The sequence below is a fragment of the Lutra lutra genome, chromosome 5 (genome assembly GCF_902655055.1).
Source record: "Lutra lutra chromosome 5, mLutLut1.2, whole genome shotgun sequence".
Classification (NCBI taxonomy): Eukaryota; Metazoa; Chordata; class Mammalia; order Carnivora; family Mustelidae; genus Lutra; species Lutra lutra.
Window position 1 is genome coordinate 107,321,002 of NC_062282.1, and position 27,236 is coordinate 107,348,237.

Sequence of the window (27,236 nt, forward strand, 5' to 3'; positions counted from 1 at the left end):
CCTCTCTGCCTACTTGTGATCTCTCTCTCTCTCTCTCTTTAAATAAATAAAATCTTAAAAAAAAAAAAAGAAAAAGCATTCTGATAGACCCACAAATGTGATATTTAGTGCTTAAGAGACTGTTGTCTTTTTTCAAAAAATGTTCTGATGCAAAAAGGAAGTAACTTCAAGGAGGCATATAGCATAGTTATTTTTTCGATTAGTTTCATTACCGTGATAGTTCGTTTTCTGGGTTTACTTAATTATGCTGTACTACTGTACTACTTGGTGATTTAATCACAACATATAGGTATTTTGTATATACAGCTAACACCTCCAGTCAGTTGACCTTAAGTAAAGGCTATTACCCTTGACAACTGACCCAATCTAATCCAGAGCAAGAATAGTTTTCCAGAAAGGAAATTGTCTCAAGTTTCCAACATTAGCTCCTGGCTGAATTTCCAACCTGCTGGTCTGCCCTACGGATTTCAGACTTGCCAGCCCGCACAACTGCATGAGTCAATTCCTTAAAATTAATCTCTTAATATGTATTTCTTATTGTTTTTCTTTCTATGGAAAATCCTGACCGATACAATGACACATATTACCCAACTAAAAGTTTTTGAGCTGGAAATTCAGAACCGTTCAATCTGGGTGAGCCAGATCCAGGCTCTTCCCACCTTGGGGCTTCTCTCTTCAACTAGGGATTTCCAAGGTTGTTGTCTAAAAGGAAAGAAGATGGAGGATCACAAGTGGGGAGGTCTGGAGGTGAGGGCAAGCTGGGAAGGGCACACACCACTTTTTACCATATTTCACTGACCCAAACTTTGTCACATAACTACACACTGATGCTAGGAGCCTGGGAACTGTGGTCTAGTTTGTGGATCATCAAGGAAGAGGAAACAGGTTTGGTGAACAGCTAGCTAAGCTCTGCCACATCCGTAAGGCAAAAGAGACAGATAACAGACTCAAACTTGACTTCCACTTCCTCCAATTTTTTTTTCTTTCCTGTTTCTTCTTTTCTTTTTGTTTTTTTTCTTTGTGAAAGATCTAGTCTTGAAGCAGAGTTGCACCCAATGTTACATTAGTATATTTTATATGTTATAAAAATATATTTAACAAGATTAATATATATTTAATATAATTTAAAAATGTATTAAAATATATAATATATAAAAATTATATAAAAACATATATCATTAAACATATATAGTATATTTTTTGAAGTATGCTTAACACACAATGTGTGTACACGATGTGTACAACATAGTGATTCACATCTGTACATTATGCTGTGCTCACAAGTGTAGCTACCTTCTGTCACCATACAAACGTATTACGATGTCATTGACTGTGTCCTTACGCTGTATCTTTTATTCCCATGTCTTGTGTATGACATGTAGGGAGTAGAAATTTTAGATAACAAGTCTGAAAAGGTGGATCAATGCCATCTGTAGAGGGCCCTAAAGGCCAAGGTGGAGTTTGGTCTTAGCTGGGTCAGCCTGAGGAGGAAAGTACGGCATAGTCAGCGGCATAGTTCAGAGAGATTGTCTTGGTGGCCATGTTTATGATAGTTTATTTGGGAGGGAGGTCAGAGATGAAAAAACCACCAATTTATGGTACCCCAGCAGTCCAAGTGAGAGAAAATAAAGACCTAAACTGGATGTGGTTATGAGAAGGAGAGAACAGGGGCGCCTGGGTGGCTCAGGCGGTTAAGAGTCTGGTTTTGGTTTCAGCTCAGGTCGTGATCTGAGGGTCGTGAGATGGAGCCTCCAGTCTGGCTCCACGTTCAGCTCAGAGTCTGCTGGGGATTCTCTCCTCTACCTCTGCCACTCCTGCTTGTGCTCTTTCTCTCCAATAGATCACTCTTTAAACACACACACACACACACACACACACACACACACACACACACACGGAAGAGAAGACAAAGAACAGATTGAGAGGTGCCTCAAAAGGGAAGCAGGTGTTTAGCACTTGATGGACCTGGGGCCTGACGACACTTTCCCTTCTTTGGTAAGGCCCTGTCCTGGGTTTTGGAATCCGGAGATGAAGTTTCTTCATGGCTTTTCCTCTGCCTGGAGCATGTATCTGCCTCCCCGCTGACCTTCAGACCCACCACCTCTCTAGATCCTTCAATACCAAGCTCAAATCCCTTTAAGAGCCCACATGTTCATCAAGAGAATGGAAAAACAAATGGTAGTGCGGCTCTACAATGGAAGGCCTGTCAGTTATGAAAAGGAACAAACCTGTGATGCATGTGACTTGGGTGACTCTCAGTTAAATGATGCTGAGCAAAATAAGCCAGACCCAAGCACACACCCTAAGCTTCCATTCATAGGAAGTTCAGAAACAGGCAGAAGTAACCTACAACAAAGAAAAAAACCCAGAGTAGCACACTTGCTTTTGGGGGCGGGGGACTGACCGTCAAGGGGTATAAAGGAGTTTCCTGGGGTGACGGACAGAGGTTTAGGTCACATAGGCACATGGTTTTATTAATATCTGTACAATGCTACACTTCAGATCTGCACTTCCACGTATAAATTTTATAACCCCCCCATGTAAACAAAGATTGAGCGGTCACTGACAATGTGTAAGCTGCTGGCTGGCCGGCTAAGTATGTGGAAAAGCAGAGATAGGAGTGTTAATAATGATGGAGTCTAGGTGATGGATAAATGGGTGCTTAATGTCCATTTCTCTCAACTTCTCTGTGTGCTTGAAAGAGTTCATCAAAAACGCTACGGGGAAACTTCTGAGTTTAAGATCCACCTATCAAAGCGGATTGGCAATCAAAAACCACCCTGCAGGCAAAATGTTAGCCATTTGTAGGGGCCTATGACCAGGGGCTGGAAAAAGGCGCAGTCTCATGCAGGATGCCTTCCCAAATGATTTTGGCTGTTTAGGTGCTGTAGAAATCTTCTTCTTTGCACTTTTTCCTGAGTTTCAGCATCACTAAATCTTCTCCTTCTTGCAGACTAACCCTCTATTCCCTCATGGTTTGTGTGTCCTATTGTCCTGGGGACAAAGAAGTACAGATCACCTAAAATTTGTTATCCAATAGTAAATTTCACATCTAGTTTGATTACTGACTGCAAAGTTATTTGAAATACCACATAGGGGCGCCTGGGTGGCTCAGTGGGTTAAAGCCTCTGCCTTCGGCTCAGGTCATGGTCCCAGTGTCCTGGGATCGAGCCCCACATCTGGCTCTCTGCTCAGCAGGGAACCTGCCTCCTCCTCTCTCTCTCTGCCTGCCTCTCTGTCTACTTGTGATCTCTATCTGTCAAATAAATAAATAAAATCTTTGAAAAAAAAAAAAGAAAAAGAAATACCACACAAACTGATTTGTTCTCTTTTTTATTCCAAGAATAAAGAGACTCAACAGAAATGTCAGTTTATGGACAGAAAAACTTCCTGGTCCATCTGAGGTCTCCTGGGGAACAGAAATGTCAGGAGAAAATAATTAGAAATGGTCATCAGTACAATCTCACTTTGACACAGAAATAGCACAATCACACAGACTGTAGGTCTTTTTCCTCTGTGTTTAGCCAGAGGCTCTATCCCTTTTGTGAGCAATACTTTTTCATTAGAATCTCTAATTCCATCCTCATACTCATTTAATTATGTTTTTCTTATTTGTCCCAACTGGAAAATCCTTGATCACAAGTTTCAGTCTTTCAGAAATCATTATTTTTCTGAACGTTTTCAGCAGCTGGCTGGCCAACTTTTCCCTCACAAAGTCATGGTGCCTAATTAGGTCATTTCCTGTACAGTTTTTAGTTTACTACCTATAAAAAAAGCATCTTGTTAAAGGACATCTGTTCTTGCATTTGTTTACTATGTACTTTTTTGAGTCACTGACATTACTTTCATATGTATTTTTATTACATATTTAATTAAGTGAAAATCTTTACTTCTTAAAATAGATCAGCAACACACAGGTCTAATCTTTACAATTTTACTTTCTCCAATCCCATACGTGTTGACTTATAATTCACTCATTTTTCTATTTTGCTTTACTTAGATGCCCTAGTACAGGAAATAACAGTTCAGGTTTTTTCCCCATAGGAGGGCAGAAGCACTCTATAACCTGGTGATTTGCATCGTTGGGTAGTTTTCAGAGTTATATGGGGTGCTGGTTTGCACTGCAGATTCTTCTTTTTTTTTTTTTTAGTGGAGTGGGAGGGGCAGAAGGAGAGGGAAAGAGAGAATTTTAAGCAGGCTCTACGATGAGTGGAGCCAGACCTGGGGCTTGATCTCAGGATCCTGAGATCATGACCTGTGCCAAAATCAGGAGTCCGATGCTCAACTGACTGGGCCACCCAGGTGCCCCTGTACTGCAGATTCTGGGACCCATTCCTCATACAGGTATAATGGGGATAACATTTTGAGAAACACTGTCTGTTAAGACGTGGGTTATGTTACATAATTTCAACCTCACAGAAACAAAATGGGCTAACCTAAATATTTAAAACACATGTGCATGTTATACCATTTATATTTTGGTCTCAAATTATCATCACTTTACAGTGCTGTTTCATAAATCAACCTGGAAAAAGTAAGACTTGATTTTTTGTCTTGAAAGATGAACAAACCAGAGACAGCCTGGTGGTTCCCTAGCAATCAATCTTTGGAATTTTGTGTGACCCTTGAAAATAAATGGCTCAATTATTATCTTAAGTGGCTGTGCATGAAAACAAACACATAGTGCTTCAAAAAAAAATCTAATCACAATAGGCAGACCTAATGCATAAAATAACACACCCAACTCTGATACTCTCGACAGTTTACAGCACACATTTTCCAACACATACTACATACACTTATTAAAAATTTTAGGTACTATACACAATGTGCTTCTTTTATTTAGTAGTCTTTGGCATTTTCCTGTCAGCACCTCATTGCTTTTAACTTCTACAGACAATATTAAATTTTGTAGCCATACTGGTTAGTTACTTCTTTATTGTTATTTGGGCTATTTCCAAGTTTTAAAAAAGTGGTGCAACAAATATTCTTGGGTCCATCTCTTTATTCAGGATTAATTTCTGGAAGTGGAAGCTCTGGGCCCAAACGCAGAATATTTTGAATTTTAATTGATATTGCTACTTAAATTCTAAAAGGTTGGATTAATTTACAAGGCATAAAATGCTATTTCTCTGGATACTTAAAAATCCACATCTTTGCTAACATGACAGGTAAAATGTGTTTTAATTTTCATTTTTTAATTCAGTGAAGTTTAATTTAATTTCCATCTTTGTAATTTTGGTTTCTAGCTTTATCCATTTTCAATTCATTACCTTTTTAATTTCTAGTTCTAGCCATATACTTATTTTTTTTTTATTTTTTTTTTCTTCTCTCATATACTTGTTATTAAATCTCTTTTTATATAGGCCAGCTTCTTCTTCTTCTATCATTGTAACATCCCATGGAATCTCACTGAAGATTGCAGAGTTTTTAGAGGTCTCAGACCTTCTCTTTTAACCTTTAGAAAGGTAGTATCCTACCTGCCTCTTTATTATGCCTATGGAATATACTAGAGTTCTCAACTTATAGATTCTCTGTCTGAGTGAACGGAACTTTTTTCAGAAGTGTGATATGCATAGAGAACTCAAAGTTCCTATTTTGATCTAATTTTCTTTTAATATCTGAGTTCTAGCTCTTCTATTTATAATCCATTTCTGACCTTTGGACAATCTGTCTAGTCCTATCTTTCTAAGTCCTGGTTTCAACTTATGCTATCAGGGGATCGTCTAACTTAGGCTCTTGGTAGATATGCTACCCTAGGAAGGTGCTGGTCCTTGATGGGCAACATACAGTTATAGCCAGAAACGTTTCACAAATGGTATCTGATATGGTCTAGTTAAGATTAGTCTTAACTATAGCCTAAGTAAGATTAATAAAATTTCATTGTTTAGAGTAATTATCCATTGACCTAAAGTCAACAAAAGTCTTTTTTTTTCTAATATTAAAATCTATAATTGTTTGGAGGGGAGGGGGAACAACTAACTTGAAATAAACCAGAAAACACCTTCACATTAATCGTTCTTCTCATATACTTCAAATTTGTACTTAATGCCTTTTTCCTCCTGGACATCAGAAAGAACACCTGGGTATCTGTAAAAGAAAAACATGCATAATAATGTGTCAATTAAAAAACACTTGTGGGGTGCCTGGGTGGCTCAGTGGGTTAAGCCTCTGCCTTTGGCTCAGGTCATGATCTCAGGGTCCTGGGATCGAGCCCCACATCAGGCTCCCTGCTCGGTGGGAAGCCTGCTTCCGCCTCTCTCTCCGCCTGCCTCTCTGCCTACTTGTGATCTCTCTCTCTCTGTCAAATAAATAAAATCTTAAAAAAAAAATAAAAATAAAAATAAAAAGCTTCCTTGAGGGTGCCTGGGTGGCTCAGTGGGTTAAAGCCTCTGCCTTCGGCTCAGGTCATGATCTCAGCAGGGAGCCTGCTTCCCTTCCTCTCTCTCTGCCTGCCTTTCTGCCTACTTGTGATCTCTGTCTGTCAAATAAATAAATAAAATCTTTAAAAAAAAAAAAGCTTCCTTGACTCTCGGCCAAGAGGCATCAATAGTGTATAAGGTAAATAAAAGTTTTCCTTTCCTTTTTTTCTTCACAATGGTAAGCCACTGTGAAACTGGGTATTATGCAAGTACACTACATATGGGAACGGAAAGAAAAACTTTCAAACTATATAGAAAGTTAGAAAACGAAAAGGGCAATTTCTCCTTTCCTTCTGACCCCTAATTCTTTTGTCCAAAAACTAACCACTGTCAGCAATTTCTCTTTTCTTTCCACTACCAATCAGCTAGTATGAAATTGCTTAATAACATTTTGCAAATCTCATACCTGGTATCAAATTTCTCGTCTGAGCAAAGGAAAAACAAAATACAACCATCAGCTGCTTAGAACTGAAGTTCTGTGTCCTCCCTGCCACTCGATGCTCAGTTTCCCAGTGTGTGGCTTACTGCAATTCTTTTCCTGGCATCACTGTTTATGTGGTATTTTCTAACTCTCAGTAAGCTCTGTGTTCCCTCCACTTTCCAATTCAAAACCCAGGCCCTCCTTTGGGTGTACACCAAGAAGTGGAACTGCTGGATCTTAGGCAGTTCTCTTTTTTAATTTTTGAGGAACTTCTGTACTGTTTTCCACAGTGGCTCCACCATTTTACATTCCCACCAACATGTATAACCGAGTTTCAATTTCTCTACCTCCTCACCAATACTTGTTATCTCTTGGGGGCTTTTTTGATAACAAATCATGATCTCAAAGAGATATATGCCCTCCCATGTTCACTGCAGCCTAATTCACAATAGCTACTTAAATGCCCATCAACAGATGAATAAAGAAAATGTGCTATATACATACAATAGAATATTATTCTTCCTCAAACAAGAAGGAAATCCTGCCATATGCAACAACATGATGAGCCTGGAGGACACTGGGCTACATGAAATAAGCCAGTCACAGAAGGACAAATACTGCAGTATCTACAATGGTGAAACTAATAAGAACAGAGAGTAGAATGGTGGTTGACAGAGGCTGGGGGGAAGGGAAGACAGAACTGCTGTTCAAAGGGAAGAAAGCTTGTTGTGCAAGATGATTAAGTTCTAGAGATGCGCTGTGCAACAGTGTGCCTACAGTTAACAACACTGTATTGTATAATGAAAATTTTGTTGAGAGTGGGTTTCATGTTTATTCTCATCACAATAAATTTTTTTCTCCCCACTGAAAAATAACCACCACGGGCAAAGAAAACCAAAACCCCGGTTCTCCATTTGAAGGCTGTACTGACCACTCCCATCTCCAACCCAAATCTTGTACTACACCAGTATTTGTGGGCTACCCACCCCCATATGCTCCAGGTGGTGAGGAGGAACACTGCTTTACTCAGATTTGTGTCTCACTTTGGTTCTACTGTGTAATACTTAGTTATGAACACAGTCTCCGTCTTTAGGAATAATTTAGCACTGAGTTCATGATTTTTTCTTTCTTTTTAAAAATTTTTATTATTATTTTTTTTGAGTTCATGATTTTACATTAAGTGCTCTACAAATGTTACCTTTTAATATTTTCATTTGGTTTCATCTCCATATTTTCTAAACTCAATGTAGCAAGGATAATACAGGAAAAAAATTAAATCTGTTTTGATATCTAGTACAATGCTGAGTAATAACACTAATGAGAGGTGATGCCATGTGATAAAAAAATATAATTAGAGACATAAAGTAACAGCATAATGATGTATAAGGAGATGAAAAAGCTGTTTTTTCTTGAAAAACATATTTCAGAGGGAGAAGCTATGTTTCTATTACTAACCATTTTCTAAGCTGTTTCTGTTTCACTGTTTTATTTTTATCTTTTTAAAGATTTTATTTGTTTATTTGACAGAGAGAGAGAGATAGATCACAAGTAGGCAGAGAGGCAGGAAGAGAGAGACAGAGGTGGAAGCAGGCTTCCCGCTGAGCAGAGAGCTCAATGCAGAGCTTGATCCCAGGACTCTGGGATCATGACCTGAGCCTAAGGCAGAGGCTTAACCCACTGAGCCACCCAGGTGCCCTGTTCCACTGTTTTAATAGCAATAAGCATTTTTCCTTAATTTTTAAAGAAATGATTTTATGAGGCCAACGTTTAACCATGACTTTAGTTTCTTTGGAATGAGTCAGCAAAAGCAACATTTACATTTTTGTCTGTGTGTAAAATTCTCAAGAGTATCAAGATTCTCAGTTAATAAAATAAAAGCAAAGTATCAAAATTATTTCTAAAACCATGAATAAGGGGCACCTGGGTAGCTCAGTGGGTTAAGCCTTGCTTTCAGCTCAGGTCATGATCTCAGGGTCCTGGCATCGAGCCCCGCATCGGGCTCTCCACTCAGCGGGGAGCTTGCTTCCCCTCTCTCTCTGCCTGCCTCTCTGCCTATTTGTGATCTCTGTCAAATAAATAAATAAAATCTTTAAAAAAAAACAACCATGAATAATAGTAACAGAAATACCATGCTATTGGCTGGCTATGGTCACTAGCTGCAGTATTAATGTTAATCTGCTCTGTGAAACTGAAATTCATTTCTATTTATCTTTACTTTTACTTTCTACAATATTCACATATTCAGTCTATTTTAATAATGACCATAACTATCCTACCATCATATTTCCCAATGGCCTAGCAGCCACATATGAACTCCAAGTTTAAGCCTAACAGGATTTGGAAAAATATGAACCACCCAGAAAGAAATCCAGCTCTAGAATCTTCAAGCAGTAAGGAATCTAATGAATATGAAAAGATATTAAGATCTGAAATGACAAAGTATCATGAGACTATTACAGAGATGATTTAATGTAAAGTCTAATAGGTAAACAGAGTTCCTAAAGCAGTTATCCATAAGAAACAACTCACAACTAAAATAAAATGAAAGCTCTATAGCAAGCACAGGCTCAGAAGACAGACAAATAACATGAATAAGGATCCTGTTGACTTGTTAGGACGTCATGGGAACAGAAGAGGAAACGTAGGCCAAAAACCCTCCTCGAGTTGTCCATTGATACGGGACATCTGTACCAGCTCTGGAGCCAACTACTGTTTCAAAGACCTCGTCTGGTCTTTATCCTCTTTGACTGAAACGTTAATACAGAAGATTGTTAACTAAAAGGAAAACCTGTTTGGGGCTCATTAAGCAGAAAACTGCTGATAGAAAATATCTGGGCCTGCTGGTTTGGTAGAAGCCTTGTGTGAAATTGTCTGAGGCAGAAAGATTTCTTTCAGACAAGAAGAATGAGGGCAGAGCCTTAGAGGGCAGGCTGGCATGGTGCTGTCATTAAAAAAAAAAAGAAAAAGAAAAAAAGAAAAAACGAATTGCAGACAATGACCCATGGGGGAAAAAGGCAGACACAAAGTCAAACCTTACTTTGTTAAGACTAATTTCTGCTTTTAGGTTTCTACCGCTTGTGGTTTCACCTAACTTCTAATTTTATTCTCTTTGCACTTTACAACAGTCCTCTCATCTTTATTTCCTTTTACTAGTGCTTTTATTATCAGGAAGTATGGTGTTAATAAAAGATAACTGTGTTTGAACTGAAACTTACGGAACCACAAGAGGCCCACTAATAGGGATAATGGGTCTAAATGAAGTGTAGCTGTGGGGAAAGAAGGAGGGGAGGGTAGAGAATGATCAGAGTTCATTTCTGGACAGTAGGGAGCAATTCTAAGTTCCTCAGTATATAGAAATTTGGAGAGAAAGCAGCTCAAGAATTGAGCAATATTACAAACTTCCAGGAACAAGGTATATTCCCTTTGTTTTCCTTTTTCTCTACTTCATCAAAGATTGACCTACTCCAGATTTACCCTTAGGGGATTCCTTCCACCTCACCTTTAAGAGGCTATTATTATGGGCGCCTGGGTGGCTCAGTGGGTTAAGCCGCTGCCTTCGGCTCAGGTCATAATCTCAGGGTCCTGGGATCGAGTCCCGAATCGGGCTCTCTGCTCAGCAGGGAGCCTGCTTCCCTTCTTCTCTCTCTGCCTGCCTCTCTGCCTACTTGTGATTTCTCTCTCTCAAATAAAAAATAAATAAAATCTTTAAAAAAAAAAAAAAGAGGCTATTATTATGTTGGTACAGGCTTGAAGGTAAGAAAACCATCAAATGATGCAATGAAAAAAGACTTTTCATTTTCTTTCATAGCCTTGTTTAGAATGTCCATTTTGGAGCAATTTCCTTGGATTTTGGCTTTGGCTAGCAATTTCCTATCTGAATCTACCCACAATTAAAATTTTCTAGGGGTGTCTGAGTGGCATCCAACTCTTGATTTTGGCTCAGGTCATGATCTCGGAGTAATAAGATGGAGCCCCATGCCAGGCTCAATGGTTAAGCATGGACTCCACGTGGGATTCTCTCTCTCCTTCTTCTTCTGTCTGCCCCCCCCAATCTTAAAAATGCTTCCTAAAACATTTATTTTATTTTTTAGAGATTTTATCTATTTATTTGACAGAGAGAGAGATCACAAATAGGCAGAGGCAGGCAGAGAGGGAGGGGAAAGCAGGCTCCCTGCTGAGCAGAAAACCCAGGACCCTGGGATCATGACCTGAACCACCCAGGCGCCACTTCCTAAAACATTTAAAGAAGAACCAATACCAATTCTTCACAAACTCTTCCAAAAAAATACAAGAGGAAGGAAACCATTTCCTAACGCGTTCTGTGAGGCTGGTAATTCTTCTGACACCAAAACCAGGTGAAGACATTATAGAAAAAGAAAATTATATACCAATATTCCATTATGAATATAAATGCAAAAATCCTTAACAAAATATTAGCAAACTGAATTCAGGAACATATAGAAAGGACTGTATATTACTACAAAATGGATTTATCCTGGAAATGTAGGAATAGTTTAACATGAAAATCAATGTAATACACCGTATTAATAACCTTTTAAAGACAAAGACCACATGATTATCTCAATAGACTCAGAGAAAGCATTTGACAAATCCAACACTTCCTCATGATAAAAATATTCAATGAGGTAGAAATAGAACAAATCTTCCTCAATGAGATAAATGGCATGTATGACAAGCCCACAGGTAATATACTTAATGGTAAAAGACTGAATGCCTTCCCTTAAGAGGAAGAACAAGACAAGGATGTCTTACTCTTGCCATTTCTGTTCGTAACTGCACAGGAGGGTCTAGCCAGAGCAAGTGGTAGGAAAAAGAAATTTTAAAAATGCAGATTAGGAAGAAGTAAAACTACCTCTATTTGTAAATGTATATCCTGCATACAGAAAATCTTAAGGAATTCACTAACATTAGAATAAATGAGTTCAGTAAGGTTGTAGGATACAAGATCAATAAACAAAAATCAATTGTATATCTATTACAATTGATTCTATTGGTTTTATTACCAATGAACAGTTTGAAAATAAAATGATGACAAAGCTCCATTTATAATAGTATCTAAGTAAGGAGAAAGACATCACACATTCATGGTTTAGAACAATAAATACTGCTTAGATAGCAAAATTCTTTAAGGGAATCCCTGTAGTAATGGTTGCACAAATCTGAATATATTCAAACCACTGAACATATACTTTCAATGGGTGAATGCTGTGATGTGTGAATCATCCCTCAGTAAAGATGTTAAATTCTTCATTTCTAAGAGCCAAGAGCCAGGATGGTAGTAAAATATTTTAAGTTATCAAGGATCCCAGAGTCGGTTCTGAAAAGAGGTCTGATGGAGAGCAACAGGATTTGGAGAGGTAAATTCACACAGTAATCTTTTCTTTTTGTTAGCAGCAAAGATGGAATGAGGGACAGCAGAGATCAATATTCACATAATATGAGAATCAGCAACCTAAGCCGTATAAGAGAAAACATATAAGATGTGACAAAGAAATATAGCTGATTTCATAAGTATATACAAAATCACTAAGTGTGATTTTTCTATGAGGTCACCTTTGAAGACTAAGCAAAAGGCTGTACTTCAGCTGTTTAGAATACTTATAGAGCTCTTAAAATTTTCAATTTTCTTTACAGCTAGTTAAAAGCCCAAGGAAATCAGTCACACACTTCATTAGATTCATGACTATTACATATTACTCTATGGACGGTTACTTTAAAGCCTGGCCATCCATGTATTTAGACTTGACTCTGAATGTTCTTTTAGGAGGTATTTCCCAAAACAAACTCAAAATTAAATAATGACTGGATTCAACTGAGACTATTTGAAAGAATGTGTTAAAACCTAGTCTGAAAGTGTGGATACAATTGATCTTTTACTCTCCATAGCCAAGAGCTGAAAAGTGCTTTTTAAATTTTCTTTTATTATTTTTAATTTTCATACTGAAGTATGAAAAGTGCTTTAAACTAAAATGCTAGGAGTCTTCAAAATCAGGCAGTTTCATGTTAAAATCACAACTCCATAGTAAAACAAGTGTAACCCCTTCTGTTGATTTCTACCACTGCTATCCAAATCCTTTACTCTTTTGCTTCAACTCTCATAGCCAACTGGTCTTTCAGATTCACTCTTGCTCCCTCCCTTCCGTTCTGGAACAGTATCGCTCGCTCTCTATACAAACCCTCTAAACCTGCATCTGGTCTGACCCCTTCTGGCCTCCTGCTTGCTTACAATGCTCACCGGTGGCTTGCAGGGTCAGGGAGCACACCATAATTGTTCCTGCCCTCTGGTGTCTACACTATTTCTGGTTTCTGGAATGCTCTTCTCTGCTCTTTGCATGGCTGGCTTCTTGCCTTTAGATCTCAGCATAGATACCACTCTTCAGAGAGGACTTCTCAGACAATACAGTATTTACCACATCACTGTATTTCAATTCTCCATATAGCAACTTTCTTGATGTTTCTCATTTGCTACCCTCTTCCTCTACTACAAAGAATCTAATCTTAGAGAGCAGGGATAGCATCTGTCTTGTAAGCACTGCTTCTCCAGTGCCCAAGACAGCATCTGATGCTCAGCACAGATTTCGTGGAATGAACTAATGACTACTCTCTAGATTTCAGCAAGATGATTAGAACTTAAACATTCCCAAGTTTGTTAAAGCAGATTTCCAAAAATTCCCAATGTATTTGTCTATAGAAAACATAACTACTCCAAATTCAATCTGAAGAGTATTACTCTTTCTATAATTCTTAAGCAGGAAATCCAAAAGTGCTTCAGACAAATTAATAACATTTTACTTACTCTGGCAGAAGTTTATATTTCTCCAAATCAATTTCTGGAAAAAATGTGTCACTTTCAAATTCCTGCATAATCCTTGTCACAAATAGTCTAAGATGGCCTGGTTTGTTCATGGCTTCCTTCGAAGAAAAAAAAAAAAAGGCATTAATTTCCTAATTCATCTGTCAAAAGAAATAGAAACTCTTAAGATTTCTGTTTGTTTTAATTATACAGTCAAGTTTGTACTAGGTATTAGAGACATGCTACACAACTGTTACCTCCAAAGCATGCTATTTAAATATCCCATTCTTTATTTTGGGGTCCTGAAAAGTATGTCTTAGTTATTTTGAGAATGGGACTAATCATCAATAATTATGACAGTGAGTTTAAATATATTCTGGCCTCTAGTTTGCTGACATGAACTCTTTTTTTTTTTCATTTAAGCATTCAGTATTCTCTTTTTTCTTTGGTAGTTGTTTAAGAATTAAGAACTATAAATTATTTAGTTATTCTCCATAGAAAAATTTGCATATATATGGACAAAATAGTATAATTTCATGAGCCTTTGATTATTGAAAACCCCAAGGGCATACTTAGTACATTTACACAGATCTTAATAATGCTCCATTTCTTAGGAGATAGTAATAATGCTACTAGGTAATTTACTTTCTTAGCCCCTTGTTGCTAATGATTGTATTTGGCCTTATATTGTGAATGGCTTTTCTAACTACTGCCTATGGTACTGTTGATAGTTTCTATAGAAAAAACCTGCTCCCTGCTCAGCAGGAAGCCTGAATCTCCCTCTACCACTCCCCCTGCTTCTGTTCCTTCTCTCACTGTGTCTTCCTCTGTTAAATAAATAAATAAAACTTAAAAACAAAACAAAACAAAACTGCCCTCAAACAAGTATCTTAAAACTCTAATAAAAAGTCAAGAGTCCTAATTGCATCTCCAAGAAAGCAATAACCCTTGATTTTCAAATAGCTTGTGGAAGAAAAAAACAAAAACAAAAACGGGTAATTCAAGTGTGTTAGCCTTGAAATTCCAAATAAGGGCATATAACCAATATTACTTTTTATTTTTGGCTTTTTACTACAGCATATATTAAATCATAAATTCCCTTGCCCCAATCAAAAAATTCTACCAATTTTTACTGTATCAAATTAGAGAAACTGAATGGGACCAACCACAGAAGCAATTGAAGGTCTGTATCCAAGGAAATGCTATATGGTAAAGGTTTTCTGTAAAGGGTCAGATGCTAAATATTTTAGGCTTTGTGGACTGTATGGTTTCTTTCTTACCTTTGTGGGTAACAGCAGCCATAGATAATACTAAACCAATGGGCATGGCGGTGTTACAGCGAAACTTTGTTTACAAAAACAGGCTGGCCCCAGGGAAGATAAGCTTGTTCTACAAACTATTGTGATGTGAGGCAGGTGGAAAAAGCAAAATTATCAGCTAGAGGTTCTACTTCCTTATGACTTATATAGATATAGATATACCAAGTTACATAATTATATTTAATTTTGAATATTTATAAGGAATGTATTTTGAAGTCAATATGGTATTAAATTATTCAAAATGCATATTGAACAAAATAAAAAACCGACTTGTTTTCTTAGAAATTCATCCTCAGTTGCAAGATCAAAGGAAAATGTCCATTTCCTCATAATACAAATAAAGCAAACCAAAGGTTGTAGAAACAGGTCTGGGATCCTGGTATATCTCTTCTTTATAAAACAATCTCTGGGTATATATGTCACCACAAGCCACTAAAGTGTAGGGCTGGTTTTTTTCCTTCCCACAAAATGTTAATCTCTCATTAGTATTTTAAGAGTCAAAAAATTCTATTTAATATTCTCAAAAATTTTGAAAGCTGAAAATTTTGGTATCAAGAATAAGGAATATTTTGGGATACCTGGTTGGCTCGGTCTGTGGAGTGTGTGACTCTTGATCTTGCAGTTGTGGGTTTGAACCCCACATTGGGTACAGGGATTACTTAAAAATAAAATCTTACCAAAAAAAAAAAAAAAAAAAAAAAGCTTTGGGTCAGAGCCTCCGTCTTCCAGTAATTTACCAAAATGACTAGCACCAAGGGAAAGAGGAGAGGTATCTGCTATAGGTTCTCTTGGCCTCTTAGAAAACATGGAGTTGTTCCTGTGGCCACATACATGGGAATCTACAAGAAAGGTGATATTGTGGACATCAAGGGAAAGGGCACTGTTCAAACAGGAACACTCCACGAATGCTGACACGGCAAAGCTAGAAGAGTCTACAAGGGTACAGCATGTCGTTGGCACTGTTGAAAACAACTGAAGGACAAGATTCTTGCCAAGAGAATTAATGTGCATATTCATCATATTAAGCCCTCAAGAGCTGACATAACTTCCTGAAGTGTGTGAAAGAAAATGATCAGGAAAAGAAGGAAGCATAGAGAAAGGTACTTGGGTTCAAGTGAAGCACCAGCCTGCTGTACCCAGAGAAGGAGGCTGAGATGCTGGAACCCATTCCCTATGAATTCATGGCATGATGAGTGTACAAAAAAAAGTGCAGACTATTTTCTCTTTTACCTGTTTTTCCTTATATTATGAAATCATATAGTATTTTTCCCATACCCTCATATTATATAAAAATTGTTAAGGGAAAGTTTTCTGCTTTTCACAAATTCATATACATCTAGTCAGTATATGCAACTGAGAGCCCCATCCCTTTATCAGTGAGAACATATATATCCTTGAAAAAAAGGGGAATAATTCAGTATATCAAGGCACATCCAGAGAGCAGAAAACAGTGCAATGCAAGTATGATTCTAAGGGAAGGATTTAGAATGTTTTTAAATTAGAAACATCAACTATTTTGAATTGAAAATAAACTCCAACAGGCTTAAAAACTCACTTTTATATTTTTATTTAGTTTTCATGATAGTATCTAAAATGAATAATTCAAATTGACAATATGTCTAGCTAACAGTGGGGATAATATGCTTCCTTTGCTCATGGCTTAATTTTTTTAAAGTTCAGATGGCAGGGGAGCTGAAAGAAAGTGGGGTAGAACATTTCTTTATAATTTTACCTACCTTATAAACAGAACTGCCTCCCACTATCCAAACCATGTCCACTTTATTTGCTAATTCTGGTTGCTCAATAAGTTTTAAGGCATCATCCAAACTTTTGGCAAGAAAATGAGCTCCCTGTGGAGGTTCCCTGAGGTTAAAAAAAGAATTAGGAATAATTTCTATAAAACCTAATCATATTAAGCAATTAATTATAAAACCCAAATCATCATAAATATGAATCCTTTAAAGAAACCACATTTGTGTATGTATGGTTCACAGTGAATCAAAAAACAGAAACACTTCTGGTGTCTTGTGATATTTATGGTGGAAAAATAGTATAAGAATAGTTGTCTCCAGAGGGATGGGGTTAAAGATTGACTGGGAAGAGGCATAAGGGAACTTTTGAAGGGTTATGGTAATGTTCTCTCTTTTTGATATGGGATTATAAAGGTGCATACATTTGTCAAAATTTAGCAAAATACATTTAAGACTTGTATATTTCATTGTATATATTTATATTTTCACTGTATATATTTATCTTAAAAGAATAAAGCTAATGAAATACTGAACTCTAGTTAATCATATGTATGCTGAAGTATTTAAGGGAAAACATAATGTCTACAAGTTACTCTGAAATGCATGAAAAAAAAAACAAGACCAATTAATGTATGGATGAATGGTAAAACAAGCATAGTAGAACATTAATGGTAGAATGTATGTGGTGAATATACAGGTATTTACTGTAAGGTTTTTTCTGCACGTTTGAAAGATTTATAATAAAATGTTAGAGAGTAGCATGTTTGAATGACTTTAGCACGGAATGGTTTTTTTGTTTGCTTGGGTTTTTTTGAGAGAGAGTATGCTCATGAGTGTGGGGGTTGGGGGTTAGGGCAGAGAGAGAGGGAGAAGGAGAATCTTAGGCAGGCTCAAAGCTCAGCTCAGAGCCTGATGTGGGGCTTAGTCTCACGACCTGAGAAATTGAGAAACCTGAGAAATTGAGGGTCAGAAGCTCAACTGACTAAGCCACCCAGGAGGCCCTAGAATGATTTTCATACTCTTAATATGTGATGAATGGGGAATGAGTTAAAAGATTTTTCATGTTTCAAACATGTAGAGATGGAAGAAGTATTAATAAATTAGCATGTTGTTTTCTATAATTAAAAATCCAAAGGAAGGGCACCTGGGTGGCTTTGTTGGCTAAGCACCTGAATGTCTGACTCTTGATTTCAGCTCAGGTCAGGATCTCAGGGTTGTGGGATCAAGCCCTGTGTTGGGCTCTGTCCTGGGCATGGAGCCTGCTTGGGATTCTCTCTCTCTCTTTGTCCCTCCATAGCCCAACCCCAATTTTAAAAATTTAAAAAAATCCAAAGGAGGAAAAGTTAATTAATTTCAGGGTTATATCTTCAGGTTAATCTCTCCCTATCTCCACAACTGTTTTTTTTGCAGGGGGGTTGGTTGTTGGAGTTGGGGGAGGGCTGTAATTCCCTTTATAAATGTGAAACATGTAGAATTTGGCTTCCATTGTAATTAGAGAACAGGAATTACAATTCAATGTCAAGTTCTCAGACTGATGCTTTAAAAAATTATATAACTGCCTTTGAACTTGTAGTTATAACAATAGTTAATCAAGATCTAATGGAGACATTCATTCTTTTGGCTGCCTCCTCCCTCACCTCTTTGACAGACATTTTACTTATTTCACTCTTTGTCATCTCTAAAGGAGTTAAGAGCACAAAGAGTATATTTTGATTAAAAGCTGGAAAAGATATGGAGGCCTGTGTGAGGTTAAATGAGCTAAGGGATTCTCTAAGATGTCAGGGCAGCTGCAGCGACTAGGTTGGATGAGGCTCGGGGAAGAACTGAATAAGAAACAGATTTGAACTTGGAGAGAAGGTAGTCTAGAATGTCTGAAATAGAGTTAAGGTGGTGTTAGTATTTGAGGATGCTAAAATCAGGAATGATGATAGGAGTCGGGGTAGAATGGAAAATGGTGACTTAGGAACTGACATATGAGAAGAACTGGAAGGGGCATCCTAGAAGTTGGTGGGTTATAGCAAAATAATTTAGAAGGTGGTATAAATAGTTGGTGTGGACTTTAAATTAACAGGGTACACATTTTGTGTAGATTGTGGAACAATGGCTTGAAATGGTGCAAGGGCCTAAGGTGAAGACTACTTCTTTGCCCTTTCATAGTGAGTCTGGAAAAGGAAAACAAAGGATTTGTTTCAGATTTTAATTATCATAGAGACATAGAGGAAATGATTCCGCAAAATGTTGCTACTTAGCAGTTTAGGAATAAGTTTCACAGGAAACCCTTGATCCAAGACGGGTAGAAAAAAATTAGCAAAAAGTTGAGCTAATGTTTGAGTTCATTAGCCCACTGTATTCATTCTGTGAAAGCACAAATCCTAAAACTACCAAAGTAAACAGAATATAGCAAGCACTCAATATTGTGACTTATTTCATTGCTAAATTTCCTTCCTATATTTATCTCAAGCTAACAGAGATTGTATTCCCTGACAAGAGATAATTGGTATGTGGTTGTATGCAGTCAAGAAACAAGTGGATATGCTTGATATCTTGCTACAAACTTAAGAGTCGAATTCTCTCAGAGGGCTGGGATGAGGATTAAAAGAAAGGTAATGTACATTATAGGTACTCTAATGATATTTCCATCCTTTTTTTTTAAGATTCTATTTATTTATTTGATAGGAAGAGAGAGAGAGAGAGAATAAGGAGAGGGAGGGACAAAGGGAGAGGGAGAAGCAGGCTTCCCTGATGAGCAGGGAGCCCAATGCCAGGCTTGATCCCAGGAATCTGGGATCATGACCTGAACCGAAGGCAGATACTTAACCAACTGGGCCACCCAGGTGCCTCTCCATCCTTCTCTTTAAAGGCCCTATTCAAAAGAGGCTGCTTTTTACCTGATGGATAGTTATAGTAGAAAGAAAATATCTAACATTTATGCAGTGCCCCCTTGTTCTCCCATATAGTGGGATGAGGCAGTGCTTTACATGCATCATACCACTTAATGCGAACAGCAGTCCTTTGTAAGTACTTTTATTCCTGTTTATAGAGGATATTGAGGCTGAGACGTTAAGAAACCAGTGGTTAGAGAGCTAGGAAATGGTGGACCTGGGATTTGAACTCCAGCAGCCTGATGCTGGAGTCTTGAGCTGCAAATTCCCACACAGACAATAGATTCTCGGCTGATGGTCACATACTACAAAGGTGTCCTATTCTAGAACCCTCAGACCTCAGGAGGGTGTGGCCTAATTTAGGCAATCCCTAAGACCAGTGTCCTCTGGCCTTGAGCAGCCTCATTTGATTACCGCAGGGTACCATATAAACATTATCTTTTCCACTGTGCCTGATGTGAAAGAGGATGATGTGGCAGATGAAATTCTGGTTCAATTTCCCTAGAGATGGTTGGGAAAGCTTATTGGAAAACAAAAAACCCTAGGCTAGAATCATATCTTAACCAAAATTAAAAAAAAAAAAAAAAAAGAGAGTTCAATTTAAAGCCTTTCAAACTCAGTCTTTGAAATGGGATGTCCGACTATTGAAAATTGGTTCAAGTAGGCTCTATCCTCTTAATTGAATACTATGCAGCCACTACAAATATTTATAGAAATTAATCTTTCAATATATCAAATGGGGGGGAAAGGCAGGTTAGAAAACAGGATGGTTCTAGATTTATAAATCACCTATTGGTCATTTATTCTGTGAAAATTTCTGAATCCCTGCTTTGCTAAGGGATATGCTAAATGCTGGGAATAGAGACAAAAAGAAAAAGAACAGCACTCCCTATACCACTGGCAGGCAGAGAAATATCTCAGCAGTGGCCACTGTGTGAAGGACACGCAAAGGGGATGCATGGAGGATGCCAGATGAGAAGAGGGGATGTATCTTCTGGGTGCGGCGATGAGGGAGAATACTCCTTGGAAAAAGATCCCTTAGCAGAGAGAGAGAAAAACATGTTCAAAACACAAAAGCGATAGATGTTATGACTGAGGTTTGTACTGAAGTCACTAAAGTTATTTAACAAAAAGCTCCAAGAAAGTTCAAAGTAGAAGTAATCTGTGGTGAGGTTTAATATAGTAAAGGGTGGTGGGTGGCTCAGTGGGTTAAACCTCTGCCTTCGGCTCAGGTCATGATCTCAGGGTCCTGGGATCAACCCCCGCATCAGGCTCTCTGCTCGGCAGGGAGCCTGCTTTCCCCTCTCTCTCTCTGCCTGCTTGTGATCCCTGTCAAATAAATAAATAAAATCTTTAAAAAAAATAATAATAAAGGGTGGGACAACACAGCAAGGTCTTGATGACATGGGAAAATGGAAGTCTAGAATAAAAAGCGGTGGGGGCAAGGGAGACGGTTCTGATTATGAACCTTAAAACTGAGGAAAAGAAGAACAAAGTTAGATGTTGGGGCAAAAGTGAGAACACAAGCCTGTTCACTGTGTTTCCATTAATATTAATATTTTCTGTAAGATAGAAAATAAGGTAATTTTGCTCAAATAGCAATGGTTGGGAGAGTAGGAGATGATATTGATAGGGTACTCTCTGTGTGCCAGAAATTTAATATACAAAATTTCAATTAATCCTCAAAATCACCCTAAGTTCTCATTATTAATCCCATTTAGTAGATAAGGAAACTGGGTTTCAGCAAGGCTTAAAGTTAATAAAACTTGAAGCCACAAAATTAGTAGGTACCAGAGCAGACATTAGAAGACAGATTAAGTCTTTGCTATACTAAATGTGTGGGTGGTGGGGATAAAGGACAGAAAGCTTTAATCACTGTGGATGATAATAGTGAGACCATAAAAATTATACTACTATGAAATGTCAGGTAACTTTTATGGGCTGGAGACAATTTACAACATCTTATATCATGGGAGGAATTTTGGATTTATCGAAGATGCTGTCAAAGTTACAGCATTATGGTAAAATTTACTTTAATTTTTGGTTCTGAAGCCTAAAAAAAAATACTTTATTGAGATGTAAATCATATACTGTACAATTTACCCTTTCAGCACGTAGAATTTGGCAACTTTTAAGTGTAGTCATAGAGTTGTAAAACCATCACCACTACCTACTTTTATTTATTTATTTTTAACGATTTCATTTAGTTATTTGACAGAGAGAGAGATCACAAGTAGGCAGAGAGGCAGGCAAAAAGAGAGGGGGAAGCAGACTCCCCACTGAGCAGGGAGCCCAATGTGGGGCCCGATCCCAGCCAAAGGCTTAACACACTGAGCTGCCCAGGCGCTCCACCACACCCTACTTTTAGAACATTCCTATCCCCACAAAAAGAAACCCTGTATCTATTAGCATTCATTCCCCACGCCCACCCTCTCCAAGAAAACCAGTAATCTAGTTTGTCTATGAATTTGATTCTAGGAATTTCACATAGATGGAATTATGTGGCCTTTTGTTTCTGGCTTTTTTCACTCAGCATACTGTTTTCAAACTTTATCCATATTGTAGCATACATTGGTTCTTCTTTTATTGTGGAATAATATTCAATTGTATGGATATAAGTTACTTTGTTTATCCATTCATTAGCTGATGGACATCTGGGATGTTTCTATTTTGGCAATTATGTATGATGCTGCTATGAACATTTGACCTTGTGTGGTCATACGTTTTTATTTTTCCTTCATTTCATAAACCAAGAAGTAGAACTGCTGGGTCATATAACTCTATGTTTAACATTTTGAGAAAATGTCAATCTGTGTTCCAAATGTGGCTACATAATATTTCTTTTAAAGCCACAACTTAATTGTCTAGATAGCTTTGGAAAAGCACTGTCTCCCTATACTTTAGGAAACTAGTTATCCAAAATAATTAGTATTTGGCAGCAAATTCTGGAATTACTTTGAGGACTCAGTTTTGTCTTACATTAGAGGGTGGTGATGAAAAATTGAGTATTTCCAAAAGACTGCATGAGCTACAGTGATTACAAGAGTAAATCTAGCACTGTCTGGCACACAGCAGGTGCTCAGGTTATGTGTGTAATTGACCTTCAAGTAGGGAACCAGAAGGAAGGGCAAAAAATAAACTCTAAGATGTGTTCATGACTGATAACCTTTTTTCCTTGATAATAAAGACTTGAAATTTTCTGCCTTTGAAAAAATAAGCGAAATATAGCAACAAATGTTATATATAAATACATAAGAAAACAACCAAACCCAATTACGTACACCACAGGTGGGGGTCATAAAGAAGAAATTAGACTCATCATTTGAGGAGATTTGCTGGCTCAATTGAGTATGTTCCCCACTGAGATTTCTTTATGTTTGTTTTAGCTCAAGCTAGCCATAAATAAACTTGAGTAGTATTCAAGAATATGCTACTAAAGAGACTCTGGGAATGGCAATACAGTCTGTGAATTTGGATTCTACCAAGAGAAGAGATAACCAGAATATCCTAGCAACCAAAAGGAAGAGAACAGTATGAAGACTGCAGCAGATGGCAAGATGCACATCAACATATTCCTCATCATCCAGAGGTAACCAGTGCAAATATTCTGGTATATCTTCTTTCACGTTTTTACTTATGCTATCCTAGGAAGGACTTGGTAGAAAATCTATATAAGCCTGATCCCCCTTAGCCTATGGTGTATAATGTTTTTTCCTTCCCATGATGTGATGGTCTTTGAGAGGTTCACTTGGTTGGGCTATAGTCCTTGATTATTCAGACACTAATCTAGGTGTTGCTGTGAAGGCATATTATAGAAGTGATTAAAGTTGATAATTCAGTAACTTCAGTATGGATGGGCAGGATTCAATCAGTATTAAGGCTTCAGAGCAGATCTGAGGCTTCCTTGAAGAAGAAATTCCACCTGCAGTCAGCAATTTCAGCCCTTGCTGTAAAGTTCCAGCATGCCCTTCCCTATGGCCTGCCCCACATTTTGGACTTATCTAGCTGGCACCCACAAATGTATAAACTAATTCCTTGGAATGAAATCCCCAGGCATTTCCAAGCATCAGTAACTATGTACTCCAATGTTAGACTGGAGGACAGGAAAATTCCCAGCACAGGCCAAGTGGAGACATTCCTTTCTCTCTAGGATCCTTAGGTTGACTTCAGTACTTTCAAATTTTTTACCTGTAGACACTGGGTAAGGAATACAAGTATAAAATGTTATTTGGGTGTTGTGGTAAACTAGGAATAGGACATAAGATTATGACTGATTTTTAGCCCATCCTAAAATTTCTATCTTATTATATTGAGGGCAGAGTCCAGAACGGGGATAAACACTTAATCCTGGCAAATCCCAAAACATATGTGAAACTAGAAAAAAAGTTACTAATTATTTTATACAAATGATACTTGAGCCTACAGAGTAACAGTTTATGGAAACTGGCAAATCTGTTACCACATTTGAGATTTAATGTGACTTTACAGTGGTGAAATCAATCCCTTAAATAGCAGAGTGAGTTACTATCAAGTAACTGCTTATTCATTTTCTATAAATTACCTTTATATTAGGCAGCTTGATCAATAAACTGTATTTACACTATCTGTCATACACTGACCTCCACCCTAAGAAATGAAACATGATTTTTTTTGTGGTGAATTTATTATAGCACTTACTTGAGGTCTCTGCTGAGAACTAAATTAATTCTATCCTTTAAAGGTCGATTCTTCTCAGGAATAGAGAACCATGTCTTTCTACCCATAATCACCAAGTTCTGTTTACCTAGAAAATCACATAAAAAGAATATTTGGGGAGTATATAGTTCCATATATTCATACACACACACACAGAGATATGATTATCATAGTGACATCTAGTGGATTTGCACTGGAAATAAAAATTTAAAACAGGCATACCAAAATTTACATTTATTACCCATTTCCTAAATATAGTAACTTTTCCCCCCTATAGTGTTATCCAATTCATATCCAATATTTACTCAACTGCAATCATGTATAATAGTGAAGAGCCAAGATTCTGGGGCAAAGTGCTCAAGTTCAGTGTATTCAGTCATCTACTGAACAAGTCATGTTAATCTTCTGTGTCTTACTTTCCTTATTTATAAAATGGAGATAACAGTAGTTCCTACTTCTAGGGTTACTGTGGGGATTGAAGACTTGTTTAACTGTTTGATATGATAGTATTATTCATATTTGTATACTTTGTAGGCATATTAATAGTCATACTTTTATTTTATTTTTTTAAAGATTTACTTATTTATTTGACACAGAGAGAGAGAGAGAGATCACAAGTAGACAGAGGGGCAGGCAGAGAGAGAGGGGGACTTAGGCTCCCCCGCTGAGCAGAGAGCCCAATGAGGGGCTCGATCCCAGGACCCCGAGATCATGACTCGAGTCGAAGGCAGTGGCTTAACCCACTGAGCGACCCAGGCGCCCCTAACAGTCATACTTTTAAAGATAAGTGCTTAATATTCCACTCAGTTAAAAAGCTATAACACCTTCAATTGTGCTTCTTTCAAGTATAATGCTTCTATGGAAACTTTATACACATAGCTTCCATTTTTGGTTTAATTACTTAGGAAAAAATCCTGGGAGTCAGATATCTGGATAAAGGAATATACACATTTCTATAATTCTTGATATATTCTGACAGGCTAGCAAAAGAAGTACATGTGTCTGTTTCAAAGAATTATCATTAGCATGATTTTATTTAAAAATACTAACAGTTATAAAATACAAGTAGTAAGACTAAGTGTTTTTCTGTATTTGGAAAGTTTTTTCCTCCAAGAATTAAAACCCCAATTATTCATGGTGCCCCTTATGTGATTTGCACTGCATTTTCAAAGACAGAGCTTAGATGCTAGTAAAGAGATATCAAGTATCAAAAATAACAGAGCCATTAGATGAGGAATTCTGGTGAGAGAAATGGTACAGACCTGGCCTAACAATTAAGGTGGACATAAGTGAAAAGCATACAGGTACGTTGGGGGGAAACAGAAGAAAGGAAAAGAAAAAAGAAAAAAAGCCTTCAAAAAGAAAAAAAAATACCTTCAGTACCCTTCCATCCACTCATCCAACAAGTACTGTATTTACTGAACACTAGCAAACAGGCCAGACATTGGATGCTTTTCCTATGACTAGATCATACTTCGGATTCTAGAGAGTGGTTCATATCAATTCCTTAAGCTTCAAGCTCTTGCTATCTTGTCTCTACCACGGACCTAAGTCCCAGGTCCACAAACCTGTATCTGTCCTGTTAAAGTTATGCTGCATGTGCTTCTGGCTGACTTACCATTTCCCTTTTATTCTGCTATTCCTTCTCCTATGACCAAATACATGTCTCTTAGGTTTTAAACGAGTATCCCACCACCATATTCTTTTCCTTGGTTATCCTCTTCTCTCCAGCAGCTCAACTCATCTATTCCCCTGTATCTGCAATCCCCAAACCTCAAAATTAGCACTATTAACAACTGCACACTGTTGTCCACTCCTTTATTCTCCACCTCACCCAGGATTATTCAACTGTCATTAAATTTAGCATTTATGGGTTCATCCTGGATCCCTTCCTGCATCCCCTTCGCCTTCCTTATCTCCATACTGAGTATCATGGAACCGTTTTTTGGACTTCTCTCCTCTTCACTGCCCTCCTTCAGGCCCTATCATATCCTGCAGGGGCAATGGCAAAAACCTCCTCTGATTTCTTTTCCATGCTCTAATCTTCACTGAAACCTGCAGCTAGATGCTAATTCTGCCCAGTACTTCAACTGTACGTCTGCCCATATAAAATTTGAAAGAACCTTTTTTTTTTTTTAAGGTTATGACAAACCTTGGAAACTGCATACAAATCAGTGGTAAGGCAAAAAGTCATAGATTAACGTGGATAACTTTTCATTTAAGTAAAAATCTTCACTGGTAAGCTTATTCAGCAAGATGTTTCCCAAACGTCAATCTCCTAAAAATCCCACATTACCTTCTACTGAGGAGGTTGTGGTCATTCTTTGGAAAAACTTGAATTCGTTCCTACAAGTTAGACAAACAGCGTTACTCAGAATATTATCCCGCGGGCTCCAGCTCTAACGCGACTCACAGGCGCTGCGCTGGCGGGGAGGGGAGCGAGTGGAGTGGAGGGGTCTCTAGGACACGGACTTTGTTCTGAGGCAGGGAGCCGCGGGGGAACATGTCCTCGCCGGGCGGCAGGGGCAGACGGAAATCAATAACTTGGCCTCCCGGCTCCCGATGGCGGAAGGAAGCCCAGGTCCAGCTCGCGTCCTCTCGGGTGCCAAGTCCGTCCCCCTCCTCCCGCCGCCAAGTGTCTGCGCGACCCCGCGCTAGCTCTTCCAAACCCAATCGACCCCCAGCCCGGCAGGTACCTGAGCGGGGGCCAGGGCAGGTCCCCGTTCTTGCCGATGCCCATGTTCTGGGAAACAGCGGCGATGCAGTTTAGCGTACGAACCATGACAGCAGCTGTAAACACCTCCTAGCTAGCTCGCAGCCGCCGTAGGCACCCAGCCGCGCTTCGCGCGAAATTGCGGCCACCCCGCCTCCTGGGTCCCATTTGTGCAGCCGAGACTCCGCCCCCCGCCCCGGCGCACCCCGGGTCGTGACG

General features: G+C 38.2%; 1 protein-coding gene across 3 annotated transcripts; it reads right to left on the reverse strand.

Annotated features, from left to right (window-relative positions):
- Positions 1-3,317: 3,317 nt before the first annotated feature.
- DHFR (dihydrofolate reductase) lies at positions 3,318-27,137 on the reverse strand. Of its 3 annotated transcripts, none has more exons than XM_047729378.1 (7): positions 27,001-27,137; positions 26,601-26,650; positions 24,287-24,392; positions 16,713-16,839; positions 13,661-13,776; positions 6,005-6,090; positions 3,318-3,409 (listed from the first exon to the last, which is right to left on the reverse strand). In XM_047729378.1, exons 1-6 carry the CDS (start codon positions 27,084-27,086, stop codon positions 6,012-6,014), a joined length of 564 nt encoding a protein of 187 aa, XP_047585334.1. In that variant the 5' UTR covers positions 27,087-27,137; the 3' UTR covers positions 3,318-3,409; positions 6,005-6,011. The 3 variants fall into 3 exon arrangements, with proteins under 3 accessions (XP_047585334.1, XP_047585333.1, XP_047585335.1); XM_047729377.1 differs by having other exon boundaries at positions 5,984-6,090; XM_047729379.1 differs by lacking the exons at positions 3,318-3,409; positions 26,601-26,650 and having other exon boundaries at positions 5,341-6,090; positions 27,001-27,132.
- Between the last annotated feature and the right edge of the window lie 99 nt (positions 27,138-27,236).